Source organism: Aedes albopictus, chromosome 3, assembly GCF_035046485.1.
Source record: "Aedes albopictus strain Foshan chromosome 3, AalbF5, whole genome shotgun sequence".
Lineage (NCBI taxonomy): Eukaryota > Metazoa > Arthropoda > Insecta > Diptera > Culicidae > Aedes > Aedes albopictus.
The window spans coordinates 287,979,144-287,991,577 of NC_085138.1; the positions used below are offsets into that span (position 1 = coordinate 287,979,144).

At 41.0% G+C, this 12,434-nt stretch overlaps 1 protein-coding gene across 1 annotated transcript in view; it reads right to left on the minus strand.

Annotated features, from left to right (window-relative positions):
• The window catches only part of LOC109415835 (knirps-related protein), a 141,961-nt gene that overhangs the window by 11,714 nt on the left and 117,813 nt on the right, over positions 1 to 12,434 (minus strand). The window contains exon 2 of the mRNA XM_029859894.2: positions 6,348 to 6,425. Within this exon, the coding sequence (XP_029715754.2) occupies positions 6,348 to 6,425 (78 nt within the window). The remainder of the gene's footprint in view (positions 1 to 6,347; positions 6,426 to 12,434) is intronic.

Below are 12,434 nucleotides of genomic sequence, written 5' to 3' on the forward strand. Positions count from 1 at the left end.
AAAAAAATCAGAAGATACCTTGATCCATACTCTACATGTGCACGAAAACCGATTTTGAAAATATTGCTTCGTTATTCAATGAAAAATCAAAAAACAAAAAGTGAGGAAATGCTTCCAGTTTCGCCTTAAGAACAACTTCCTTTGCTTTATATGGAACATGTCGTGAAAGCTTCAATCAGTAGCTGTTCGGGAAACTTTCCATAGCCTTAAGATAGCATAGGAGCTTCATCATATAAACAATACACAACTGTAAACTTATTAGCGGCCGTGTATTAACCACATTTGGACATCTCACTTCCACCCTCAAAACTCGTAGATAATCGTCCTGTGAATTAGTATGGAGCATTACGCGTAGACTTTGGAATATTCGTTGCTTACTTTCCAGTTCACTTTACCCATCAGTGACAACTCGAGGAGTGATACTCAGGATGCATATCGACCATCCGACTTTTATCTTGGCGATATCTGCCAGCTTGTTAGCAGTATCCACCGGTAGACGAATCGCCGCCGTTTGGGGCCTCCAAACGTTCTCCTCATCGGAATTGTCATAGGTGGATGCATCCAGGTTGCACTGCTCGGTTAGTGCCAATCTTAGCTTTTGTTCGATCTACGCCTTCCATGAAAGAACACTGTTGCTTCAGTAAATCGGCTCCAGTGGGTCACATAACTTTCCAAGGACTTCGTGGAAAGTTGCCGGTAAGCTTCAATTGGGGGTTCAATTCAGGGTTCAGATAACGTTCTCGTCCAACTACTTTAGCTCCGCCATCTATATTTTTTTCTGTTTTCATACTTCCGTGCTCAGATCCTTATCCACTCAGTCAATTTTGACATTTGAGATAACCGGAATATGTAATCCCCGTAACGTGGGTAGATCACCTTAGATTGGTGCGTTGCGGTGTAAGATCTACCAAATTAAATTTTGATCTTGATATTTACCGTACTTATAAATATTCCAAGATCAGGGTACGAAAAACGGATCACGCCGAAAAACAAACGCTTTGTCCTAAGCGGTGCATGTCGGTAACAAAGGCGCTCCGCAACAAACGCATGTCAGGCGATGAGAGCAATAAAACAAACATCGCTTGCCGTGCGTGTGCTGATATTTCGGCTTTTCTGCTGAAATTTTCGACCCACATTATCGAATTCATAAACATTTGGACGAAATAGGACTCTTGCAAACCTCAGAGTCTAGTTTCAGTTGTAAAACAATGCGAAAATAACGATGTGAATAGAACGAGACAAATATTCCTACCGTTTTTGTTGTGAACAAACTTGGGAGCGATTTTGTCATTATCTGCTAACGAAAAAACAAAGCGTTGTTACCGTGCCTTCTTTGTTGCCTATTTTTCGCCTGCGTTGGCATATTTTGCGTACACTGTCCAAGATCAAGGTTTGATGCACTTTTTTTGTGTTTTGTAGTATTTTTGTTTCAATGTACTGCTAATTAACATTGTATTTCAGCATGATTCAGGTAAATTTATCGTATGATATAAATAATATTGTAAAAATATGTAACTGTGGCGAGCGTATCACTAATATGTAGCTTATTTGACGTATGATGTTAATACTATTTTATATTTCAGATTAACAACAGAAGAATCTAGTAATTCAACCAAATGCTATCAAGATGACGAGGAAACCAGGATGAATTGGACAGACAACTGATTCGAAGCAGTCAGAGCAGAATCAGAGATTAGTCCCAAGTCTTTGTACTATGGTTCGGACGGGAAGGAGGCAACCCTCATAACAGCGGTCTAAGATTGTACCACCTACGAATTTGTGCGACTCGCTTAATGTTAATGCTTGAGATAACCGGAATATAAAAAAAACCTTAAGTGTTTCAGCGACCTTGGGTGTCTTAAGACCTTCAGTTGTATTCAGTGATGGCACAAATGTCCCAAATGGAGGATAACGTGCCTCTGGAACCGGCCCTCTGATACCTTCAGTTGTAGGTCGTCACATGGTTAGGCTTGATAAAAACTCCTCGGCGAGTAAATACTGAGTTAATTTCAGTATTTTTCTTGGGAGTAGCAAAAACTCAGAAATCACAACACAAATCCTTAACAGTTCCGAGAATATAGTTAAAAGTTGCCAGTCAGTCTGCAAACCTTTTCGCCTTGACACTTAAATGCCTGTCTATCTCCGCCAGAAAGAAATTTTCCTGCTTCGACGCCAGCGACATTCTTCATCTATAGTTTATTACCTGTATGGACTTATCTACCGATGAACCGAATTCATCGCGGTCCGAGGATCGTCCAATTCTGATTGGAAACGGCCCCGCTCTAGTGTCAAAATTCTCGGACCGCGATGAATTCGGTTCATCGGTGGATAAGTCCATTGTTTCGAGGGAGAGCTCATCATGAAGCGATGAGTTAGTTCAAAATTGCCAATGTCATTTTGTGCTCCGTAGGACCACTCACTAAAAGCACCCACGAGTGCGGCACACATGCAAGTTACAATACTAGCGAGGTTCTAAACGCACTCTTCAACACGTTTTACCGCTTCTCTCTTCGTTTGCTCCCACGACTAGGCAAAAGCAACAAACTGGTTTAGATTATATTGCCAAACTCCATCGAGTTAAGGAGTATTGCTCATCAAGCATGCCGCCCATGGTTTGCGGCAGAATATTTTTGGTAGGGTCAAGTGGGGTAAAATGCCATTTTTCAAACTTTCATCGTTTTCAATGATAATTAGCCTCATTTGTTAGGCTTCCAAAGTGGTAACAGCAACTAGACAATATTTGCTCGATACCTCAGCAAAAATATTCACAAAACTATTGCATTTCCATCGATTTTCAGCGATTTTAAAAACTGATTCGTAAAACGGAAGTGGTGCAAAACGACCATCTGCCATGGGGTAAGATGCCACTTCATGAAAACATTCAAAAATTACGTCCATCAGTTTTCGGGCATTTCCGACTCATTTTCCCCCCTCTGTCCAGCTTTTTTCGAATACTCAATAAATGGAGTGTCACCCCCCTCCCCGCAAAACGATAATCGTAATATTTGAATGACCCCTAACATGGAAAGCTTAGACATCAACAACCATGCGTCTCCATGCGTGCCTCAATCTCGTTGGAAACACTTGGCTGGTAATAAAATCACCAGAAAACCTTAATTGCAAGCACGAAAAACCGGAAGTTGCCAATTTTCATTGGGAAATCAAAAGATTTTTCGTGGGTTTGGTGGCCTAGCTTCTAGAAGAATGTTTGATGCAAACATATCTTGACACCATTTACCTATAGCAATGATCAAGTCCCATCCAGGAATGTTTTTATGAGTTGGGCCATTTTACCCCATCTTGGCATTTTGGGCTTTGTTCCCCTAGTTATAGATTCACTCCGAGTGACGAAACGACAGATTTGACTGTCATCATCGAGGAGTGCAGCGGTGAGTTTGGAGTTCACTCTCCGGGCGATCGTGAGACAACCGTGGGGACTCTCAACAACTTCTACTCAGTGCGCTACATGTTTTGTGCTATTTTTTGTTTATTGCTTTGATCAATTCAAACGCCGGCTTAGTGTCAAATTTCTCGGCAGGAATGAGCTCTGCACTCACGGTTCATTCGGCTACAGCAAGTCAATGTTAGTTGTGATGAAGAATGAATGGATAACGAATAAGTTAATTGTGTCAGAATGGAAAAAAGCAAGGAAAAGTTAATCATAACATCCAAAAACTCAGATAACAATGACTTACGTAATAACTGAAGTTTATAGGCACAATTTGTTATGCGGTTTTATTGGCAATTATCGGTGAAAAATAACGGAAACAGCTTATTTTGCGTGACGCGTTTCGACCTACTATTCTTCGGTCATCATCAGACGCATTCAGCTGGAATCACCCCTTCAACTTCGCATAATAATCGTTCACGGTGATCAACCCCGGTCAGTAAGGCACAATTTGTGTTAAAAAATGGACAAATTGAGTGGAAAAATAGAGAAAAATCACGTAGTTCTGGTGGCGTTTGAGCCCACGAATTGAGCGTACGAACCCTTAAAAAAGATGCAATAAGAACTGAGCGAGCAAGAAGGGAATGGAAGAAGAACCGATGATGATTTCGGGTAGAGAAGTGCGCTTTTGCCTCGAGAGTATTTGTTTGTATCGGAGTAAAACTCGTGAGTGTTTTTTGAGTGCGAGTGAACGTGAGAAACACAATAATCAAATATGACTGTTGGACGAACTCCTTGCAGCACGACCAACTCACGCGTTGTGATTTCTAAGTTTTATTTTCACCCTTCACAGAATCGCCGAAATCGTTTCTTCGTTTTCTCGCAAGGGAGTTTCTGTCTAGCCTAAGCAGAAAGCCAACCTGAATCCAACGCCCACCTCACCCCACGTTTTTCCTCGCAATTCACCATCTCCTTCGGTCCCTACATGACCACTTCCAACACTCTCTGAGCGTGCCTACGAACAACAGTTAGAGTATGTTATTTTTAGTGTCGAGTCGAGACTGTTGCCTTTTCTTCACAAAACCTAACCTCATAAATGTTTGACAGTATTTGACAGAAGTAACACGAAGAGGACGGCAACAAGGTCGATTAAGTAAAAGATTTTTTTTTGTCTTTATATTGACATACCATTTCGGTTGGTTATCCGAAAAACAACTACATTCGTGTTCAAGTACACTCAGCCAAATAAAACTAAGATTATCATAAGGTCTAACTTATGAAATGGCTTTTAAACAATTCATTACGGTTAGAATGAATTTCATAAGGTCGCTTTATGATGCAGAATCGTCTGACAGCGTGGCTTTTATACACATTCAGCTACACGATGTTCTCAAGCGTCGATAGCCGTGTGGATTGGGCACGACCTCAGTGATCTCGACGTTTATGGATCGATTTCAGTCTGCATCATTTTACGATTGTTCTGCTCTTCTCATAAGTTTATCTTATGTAATTAGGTCAAAACAAACATCTTAAATTTTCATAAGATATTCTTATAGTATCAATACTTTACAATATTTTGTCTAGTAAGGGAATATTAGACATGACTATAAGGCCGTTACAAATATTTATTTTACTTTTTGTCCCACCACTCTTTGGCTGGTCGAGGGGGGGATGAAAACAATAAAGCATTTAATCTGAAACAAATTAAAAACTCAAAGGATTTGTGAAAGAATTTTGGCAAGAACCGATGTTTTGATAAATTTTTGAAGGGGGGGGGGGGAAACAAAAAGTCAAAATCTAATTTGTATCAGCCCTATTATCTTTTACGGGAACTGACTGGATTTTACTGAAACTTAGTGTTTTTTCGGCTTTCAGTCACAAAAAAGCGTTGATTATTTCAAATCATTGCCTACGTTTCGATCCTTTTGAGCCCTGCTGAAGATCTCAACCACAGGACCGAAACGTAGATAATGGTTTGAAATAATCAACGCTTTTTCTGTGACTAAAAGCCAAAAAGACACCAAGTTTCATTATTATTATTAATTTGCACTAACATAACGGTATAAAAACTATTTTTTTCATTGCCGTACACAACGGCGAAACGAAAGATTTAGAGAGCCATACTCCGCTGAACCACCGTTTCTCACTCTCAGTCATAATTTTTATTGCTTCTGCCCCACTTACTTCAGAAGCATTTAAGCTAATGATGGCGTATTGCTACCCCATTCTGTTGAAAATCACTGTCCAGCCAACACGAAGTCGTACATATATGATGTGGAATAGGTTGCTAAAGCGGAAGTCATATGCGTGCATGCTCCCATTTAACCGTATGTGAAGTGTACGCATATCGCCTTCACTTTAGCATCCTATTCAACATCATGTGTGAACGTGTGTTAACTGGGTAGTCTAAGAGGAGGTCAAGTTTTGCTTCGTTCGGAAAAAAAGTTTAACTTTTCAAGCACTGGTAGGACTCTGTACATTGAAATACATCAGTCTGTTGTGCTATGTTCCACCCTCTACCCCCGTTGGTTTGAACGACACCTCATGCAAACCAACGGGGTACATTTTTAAATTTGAACTTCTAGTAACCCTGTGAGCATCGAAAAACACACTGATGGTAACCCTTTTTGCTGTTTTGTTTTGATTCTGCGTTCCGTTTCACCCCGTTGCATGAGCAGAATGACGTTTGAACCATTTCTAGTTTGAGCGATGTGCAGATTAGAGGGGGTCAAATTAAAAAGTGTTCAGATTAGATGAAGTCAACCAACGGGGGTAGACGGTAGTAGATTTATATAACATCCGTACAGAATTTCAAGTGCTTGAAATAACATTCCCGGAGACTGATACCGACAGCTCAGGTATCACTGTTAATATTTTTGGGTGAGTTACAAGATCCTCAGGAGACAAAATCTTAAACTACCAAGTACCACCACAATTGCCCCAATCGCAAAAAACCTACCTTGCATCCTTCGCAGGTGAACGCTCCGAAGTGGAAACCAGCCGCCGGTTCTCCACACACTTTACACTGCTGATTCATCTGGAACGAGAACAGAAAAAAACGAAAGAAAACTCATTAGATCGGAATGGTTCCAAGTCCAGCACATTTCGCAGCCACCGCCCACACCTCCCCAGCCCCAGCAAGCAAAGCCCACCCGCACTTCAAACATTGTAACGAATCCTGCTTCGCAAGCTAACATCGTTCCCACGTTTCAGCGCAAGCAACTAGCGCGCGCACACAAGTGTCATGATTTAAGACCCCGAAGGGATCCACCCCGTTGGCGAAGCCCGTATGGGTACCTAGATACCGGGAGATGTCCGCGTCGTAAAACAAAATCCTTGCGCCAACTGGGCAGGGTTGGTCAACTCTGAGGAGAATTCAAAGAGTGATGCATATTTTTACACAACACTCACGGCTTGCTTGATGCGCATTGCTCTGGCGACTTTTTTCTCTCACTTCGCCTTGCACTTTTGTGCAAACGTAGCTGCGAGAAAGAGTTTTATCTTCTCGTACACTTTCCGAGTAAAGCTTGATAGAATCATTCGAACAGAAATTATCTTTGAAATTCTGGCTTTTTCACATTGTTGGATCTCCTAAAGTCGATAGATTGCTTCCGGACCGAAATCTGTATCAAGGATGGGTTTTCTATGGTAGCGGGTCAGTGTAATAGCTCTGATACGGGCCCGGCAGATGCCTACAAGCTATTGGTCAAGCTTCTTCATTTAAAACTCGCCATACAAAATAAAACAGCATTGCGAACGGCCTAATATCTACTTTACAAAGAAATTTAAACCAATTCTCTCGTCTGGGTTCAAAAGGTAAAGTAGCTGCTCATGGTACCTGATGTAGGGTCACTCAATTTACTTAAATTTTTAAAGGCATAACTCAGGCGTTGTAATTGGTGGGGAAACGTAATTTGCAGGACGCCAATCAACGATGACACTGACCCCGGAACGTTTCGATGCTGTACAATAGGCCACTGCATGGAATTCTTTCCTTCTCTTTCACTCTTACAGAGACTTTGTAAACAACAAGGCCAAGAAACGTCAAAATCCCATACAAAATCAAAACAATGCAGTGCCCTATACTAAGTTCGTCCGCAACACGGCTTTGTAAAATAAAACACAGCACGACGCAAATTTGTGAAAGCAGAACCCTATTCACCGTCCCGACAAACCGTCATGTTCAAGCGACTTGACAGCTGATGCAAATTTACTTTTCATTGTGAGTTTTGCACTCATGCTTGGGTTGCTTCCATGGTAACATGAATTCTTCCACGTACTTCCTACACATGCGAGCAACGGAAGAGAGTGTACGTGCACAGACTACTCTAACTCCCGGGTGAAAATCAGTGCACTTTGCTCCTTCTCTAGATATCACTTTTCGGCAAGAGAGATTTTTCTCTTTGTCACGAAAGTGCATCATGGCACACTTCTCTATGCTGCATATAAAACTACTCTTTTTAAGTACAAGTGCGAGGATTGACCAACTCTGCTGGGGGGGGACACCGACGTGAAATATATTTCACTTCTGACACCCCGCACCCGACGCACGAGACAGCATGAAGCTCAAACCCATCACACTTGGTCCGACACGGACGTATTGATGGATGTCCCCAAATGAACTGTTACCTCGCCCGGCGCTGGGGTCGATCCGCTCCCACCAGTCCACCAAGTAAGTGTGTGGCTATTTTTTCTAATTTAGTTAGAGTGGACGTGCAAGTTTGTTTTAGTTTGCTAAACGTTACGCCACGCTTCGCGATGTGGTGGCGTACGATGGAACTGTGTGTCGTCGTTAAAAATGACCATTCATTAGCGAGGCGCGAGCGAGAGGTCGACTCCTCTATGTGACAGCCTGAGAAATGGACACGATGGAATTGCGTTATGCGAGGAAATCTATGACGTTTTTTGTCATTTAGAGTATTTCGAACCCTATGTATCGGTACTATGATTGAAACCCATCTACCTGAAGTGAACCAACTCCTGAGTATAATTAATTACTGGTGAGCTCATTCCATACTAATGTTATCCAACGTATAAACTGACGCAAAAATGTCGCAACTAAACTTGTTTTTTGTTTTGGAACTACCAGAAGTAAAACAACTATCCGTTAGGATTATTGGTGAGCTCATTCCATACTAATTATGTAGAGCGTACAGGCTTTGGCAAACATGTCGCGTCTACTTGCGTTTTTATTCAAATTACTTGGTGGACTCAATCCATTACATATTGATTTTGATCAGCATTAAGGCTGGCGTAAAAACGTTACAGCTACGCTTGGTTCTTTTCAATATTTCTTAGCTGAACCAACTCTTGAATAGGAACATTGGTTAGCTTGTTCCAAATTAGTGTTTTTCAAAGTACACTGGCTGACGCAAAAATGTCCCGCATACACTTGTTTATTTTCAACAATTTCGAGAATGAAATTTCATCGTGTACACCCAATTCTCTTCTAAACTGTTGTAGGAAGGGACCACGCAGGACCGACCGACCTACCAACCGCGCGACATGTTTAGCAAGATGTCGCAAAGTGTGTAGAGCGGCCGGTCGGCCGATCGATTGGCGAGAAGATGGCCGATGGCGCTGCTACGTCCATCCAGCATCCATCGCACAAACACACAAAACGGTCGGTAATTTATTACCGATAATTTAAGGCTGGTAATAATATTCAATATTGTTCGCGTTCGATCTGAGTCCGAGTCGAGTGACAGCAAGATGGCTGCTGCTGCTGCTGATGCTTCGAATCCTCTCTCGTACACAAGTCCCAATATGGCGCTCGGTTCGTCTTCTGCTGATGCTGTCCCCGCGCCGTGTGATAATGATCACTTTCTCTGTCCCAATTTGCTGACGCGGGAGTCTGTGTGCATCTTCGTTGTGTCTCGCGGGGGTCCCGAATGTCGTCCATCAAACTTTGGCGCGTGGTGGATTGGATGCTGCCCGCTCGCTTGCCACCAGACGAACGTATCACGTGCGCTTATCGTGATACGTGAGAGATGGGGCGACGCCGATTAACTATATTTATTCGTATAAACACGCGGTGACGACGGTATGTGTATACGGTGTTGTAGTCATTATTTGTAATTCAATTTAACATTTTTTTTAATCCATTGGCAGACGGCTGCTGGCTACTGAAGCTGAAGGAGGCTCATGTTGGCCGATCCGGGGGAGGGCTGAAGCAGGTACCATTGAAGCGTGCGCGTCACCCAGTGATTTTTATGGTTGTTTTTACCCATCGCCGTCGTCTTCGGTCGTCTTTTGCAGCATCGATGTCGCGCATTGAAGTCCGTTTTAGGGAATATGCGAGGGTGGACGGTCCTCGGTGAGGTGGGGGAATCAATACTTGCATTTTTATTACTTTCAACTCTGGTGCTGACCTAACCACTGGAAACGGATGCTGCTGCGGTGCAGATTTGTAGGATTTTACGAGTGAGGGAAAGATATCGTCGAGCTGGAGACAGACGTCGACGACGATGGAGATTGGTGACTGTTGGTGGCTGTGCGGTGGACGAACGGACAGAAATTCAGCAGACAGATGAGCTTGGAGTTTGGCAGAATAGAAGCCGGTGGTAGCTCGGTGGAGAGAAGGTAATGGAATGTGTTTACAATTTTATAAACTCGTTTTAAATGGTTGTGGTTTGGGGTTGTACATCAGCTAGATTTGATAGTTGATTAGTCTGGTACGTGAGAGATGAGGCAAAACGAGAAGTATATTGTGGTTAGAGGTATTCATTGCTGTTTACCTTAAATGAGATTAAGATAAGCAGTATTGAGTTGTGTCTAATATAAGAGTTTTTTGTTGCAAAATCTCAGTTAAGGAAAACATGATTACGAGTGTTGCAATAGATATCCGTGAGCAGGATTTATTTCTTATAGATTAGAAGGAGGGATTTTCCCATAAGAGCTTTGTACTTAGTAGAGGTTTTCCATTTCAAGTTATGTAACAGTTCTTGGAAAAAATCTCTGCAGAGCACTAAGGGCCAGAATCGCAATCTAGCGGAACTAAATTAATTACTCCAAAACAAAGCATTTCCGACACATGGTGTCTTCGACAAAGTTGCTTGGCATCAGCAGGGGCATCTATTGCTTAGAACGTAGTAGTTCGCAACTCGTCCGCATAGGTGGCGCCACCATCTAACTTCTTTGTTTTACGTCCTAGAGACTTGGTGCCTTCAGCAATATTGTTTATTTTGGCAAAATAAACAACTCTTTCTCAGACGTCGAAATTCCACAGCCTACTGTTTTCGAGTTATTTAAAAAATAAAAACCAATCAATGAAAAAACAGTTTTTTAAGCTTATTTTGATATTTTTACTAGAAACCATGTGAGTTTAAATTTTTTTCCTAATGCATATGTGTCAAACCAAGCACATTATATGGGAATATGTTGAATATTATCAATAAAAACTCAAAATAAAAATACAAATTCGAAAAAATAGTGAAAAATTCAAGCCTTAATATCTCACAAAGCGCAAAAAATCGCAACTTCAAATTTTCAGCAAATACGAAGCAATACTAGGTGAACATACTGTAAAAAAATTGGAGAGGTATTTTTTGGTGTTTTTGAGATAATAGCTTTTTAGTAACAGTATAAATACAAGTAGTGCCAGCATGTAACTTTTTCTTATTACACATTATAGAGTTTATGTCTTCGAAAAAGTTGTTCATTTTGACAAAATAAACAACTTTTTCTTAGACGTCAAAATTCCACGGCCTACTGTTTTCGAATTATTATATATAACCTAGATGTTATTGATAAAAACCGCTAGATTGCGATTCTGGCCCTTAGTGCAGAGGCTGTGGAAGAAACACCAGCAGAAACTCTGAAAGCAATCCGTGAGAATCCTTGAGAGCTCCTGGAGAATTCTTGAGGAAATTTCTAGGTCGAGATGGACTATTATCATTGAGTTAAAAATCTCCTTAAAAGAAATATACAAATCTAAGAGAAATCCCAGGAGCATGTATATTGGATTTATCTCGGAAGAATTCTCAGTAGAAGTCACGCGAAAAACTCAGAAATAAATTATGAGAGGAACTCCGGGGTAATACCAGGAGAAATTTAAAGAGGAACTCTTGCAGAAATCTTGGGAAAAACTTCTTGATCAACCTCAGAAGAACTTCTTGGATGTTTTTGTTGAAATCATATTATAATCCTTCGAGAGAAATACCGGTAAAATCTTTGAAAAAAAAAATCAGGGAGAAATATCTTAGGGGATTCTTGAGAACCACGCGCTTTGAGAAGCAGGAACAATACCTAGCGAAATAAGTGTAGAAATAGCGTTATGTTAAAATACACGTAAATGAAAACAAAAAAAAAAAAATTCGAGGAAAACTTCAGGAGAAATCCCACAAGCACGGGACTATCTGCTGTAGAAATTTTACGAGGAAACTAAGAAGAAGTCCCGATGAAAACTACAAAAGATGGCTTGGGAGGAACTTCATGATAAATCTCGGGAAAATCTCTGGGAAGAATCTGTGGAATACTTCTGAAGATTTTTTTAAACTCCTAGAGAAATGTTGAGAGAAATTAGGCTTTAACAGGTTATAAGAACAATTATAAAACTAAAATCAAATATATAGGGTTTTATGGAGGTTCTCAAAACCTCTTCAAGACTAAATGTTCGTAAAAATGTTACTTGGGAGATGATATTATTGGAGAAAATTCAGGAATTTCGAGAAAGTCCCGGGAAATCCCGGACAAATCCCACAAGAAATTCAAAGGATTTCTCTAGAAACTCCACCAGGGTTGGAATTGCTCTAGAAATATCTCCCAGATTTCCTACCAAAGCTTCTTGCGATTTCCTTATAGAATTTCTCTCTAAGAATCCTCTAATCATTTCTTCTAGGAATCTTGTTTTTTCTATTTTTTTCTAGGATTTCTCGCTAAATAACAACCGACGCTCTTTTTGAGACTTTTCTAGGGACCAAAATTACTATCGGTGATTTCACTGAAGTATCTCTAGCAACTGCTCTCTTTGAATTTCCACCTACATATTTTACAAATGTTTCTCACGAAACGGTGTCTGAACTTTCTCTCGAGATTTCGGTGGGAG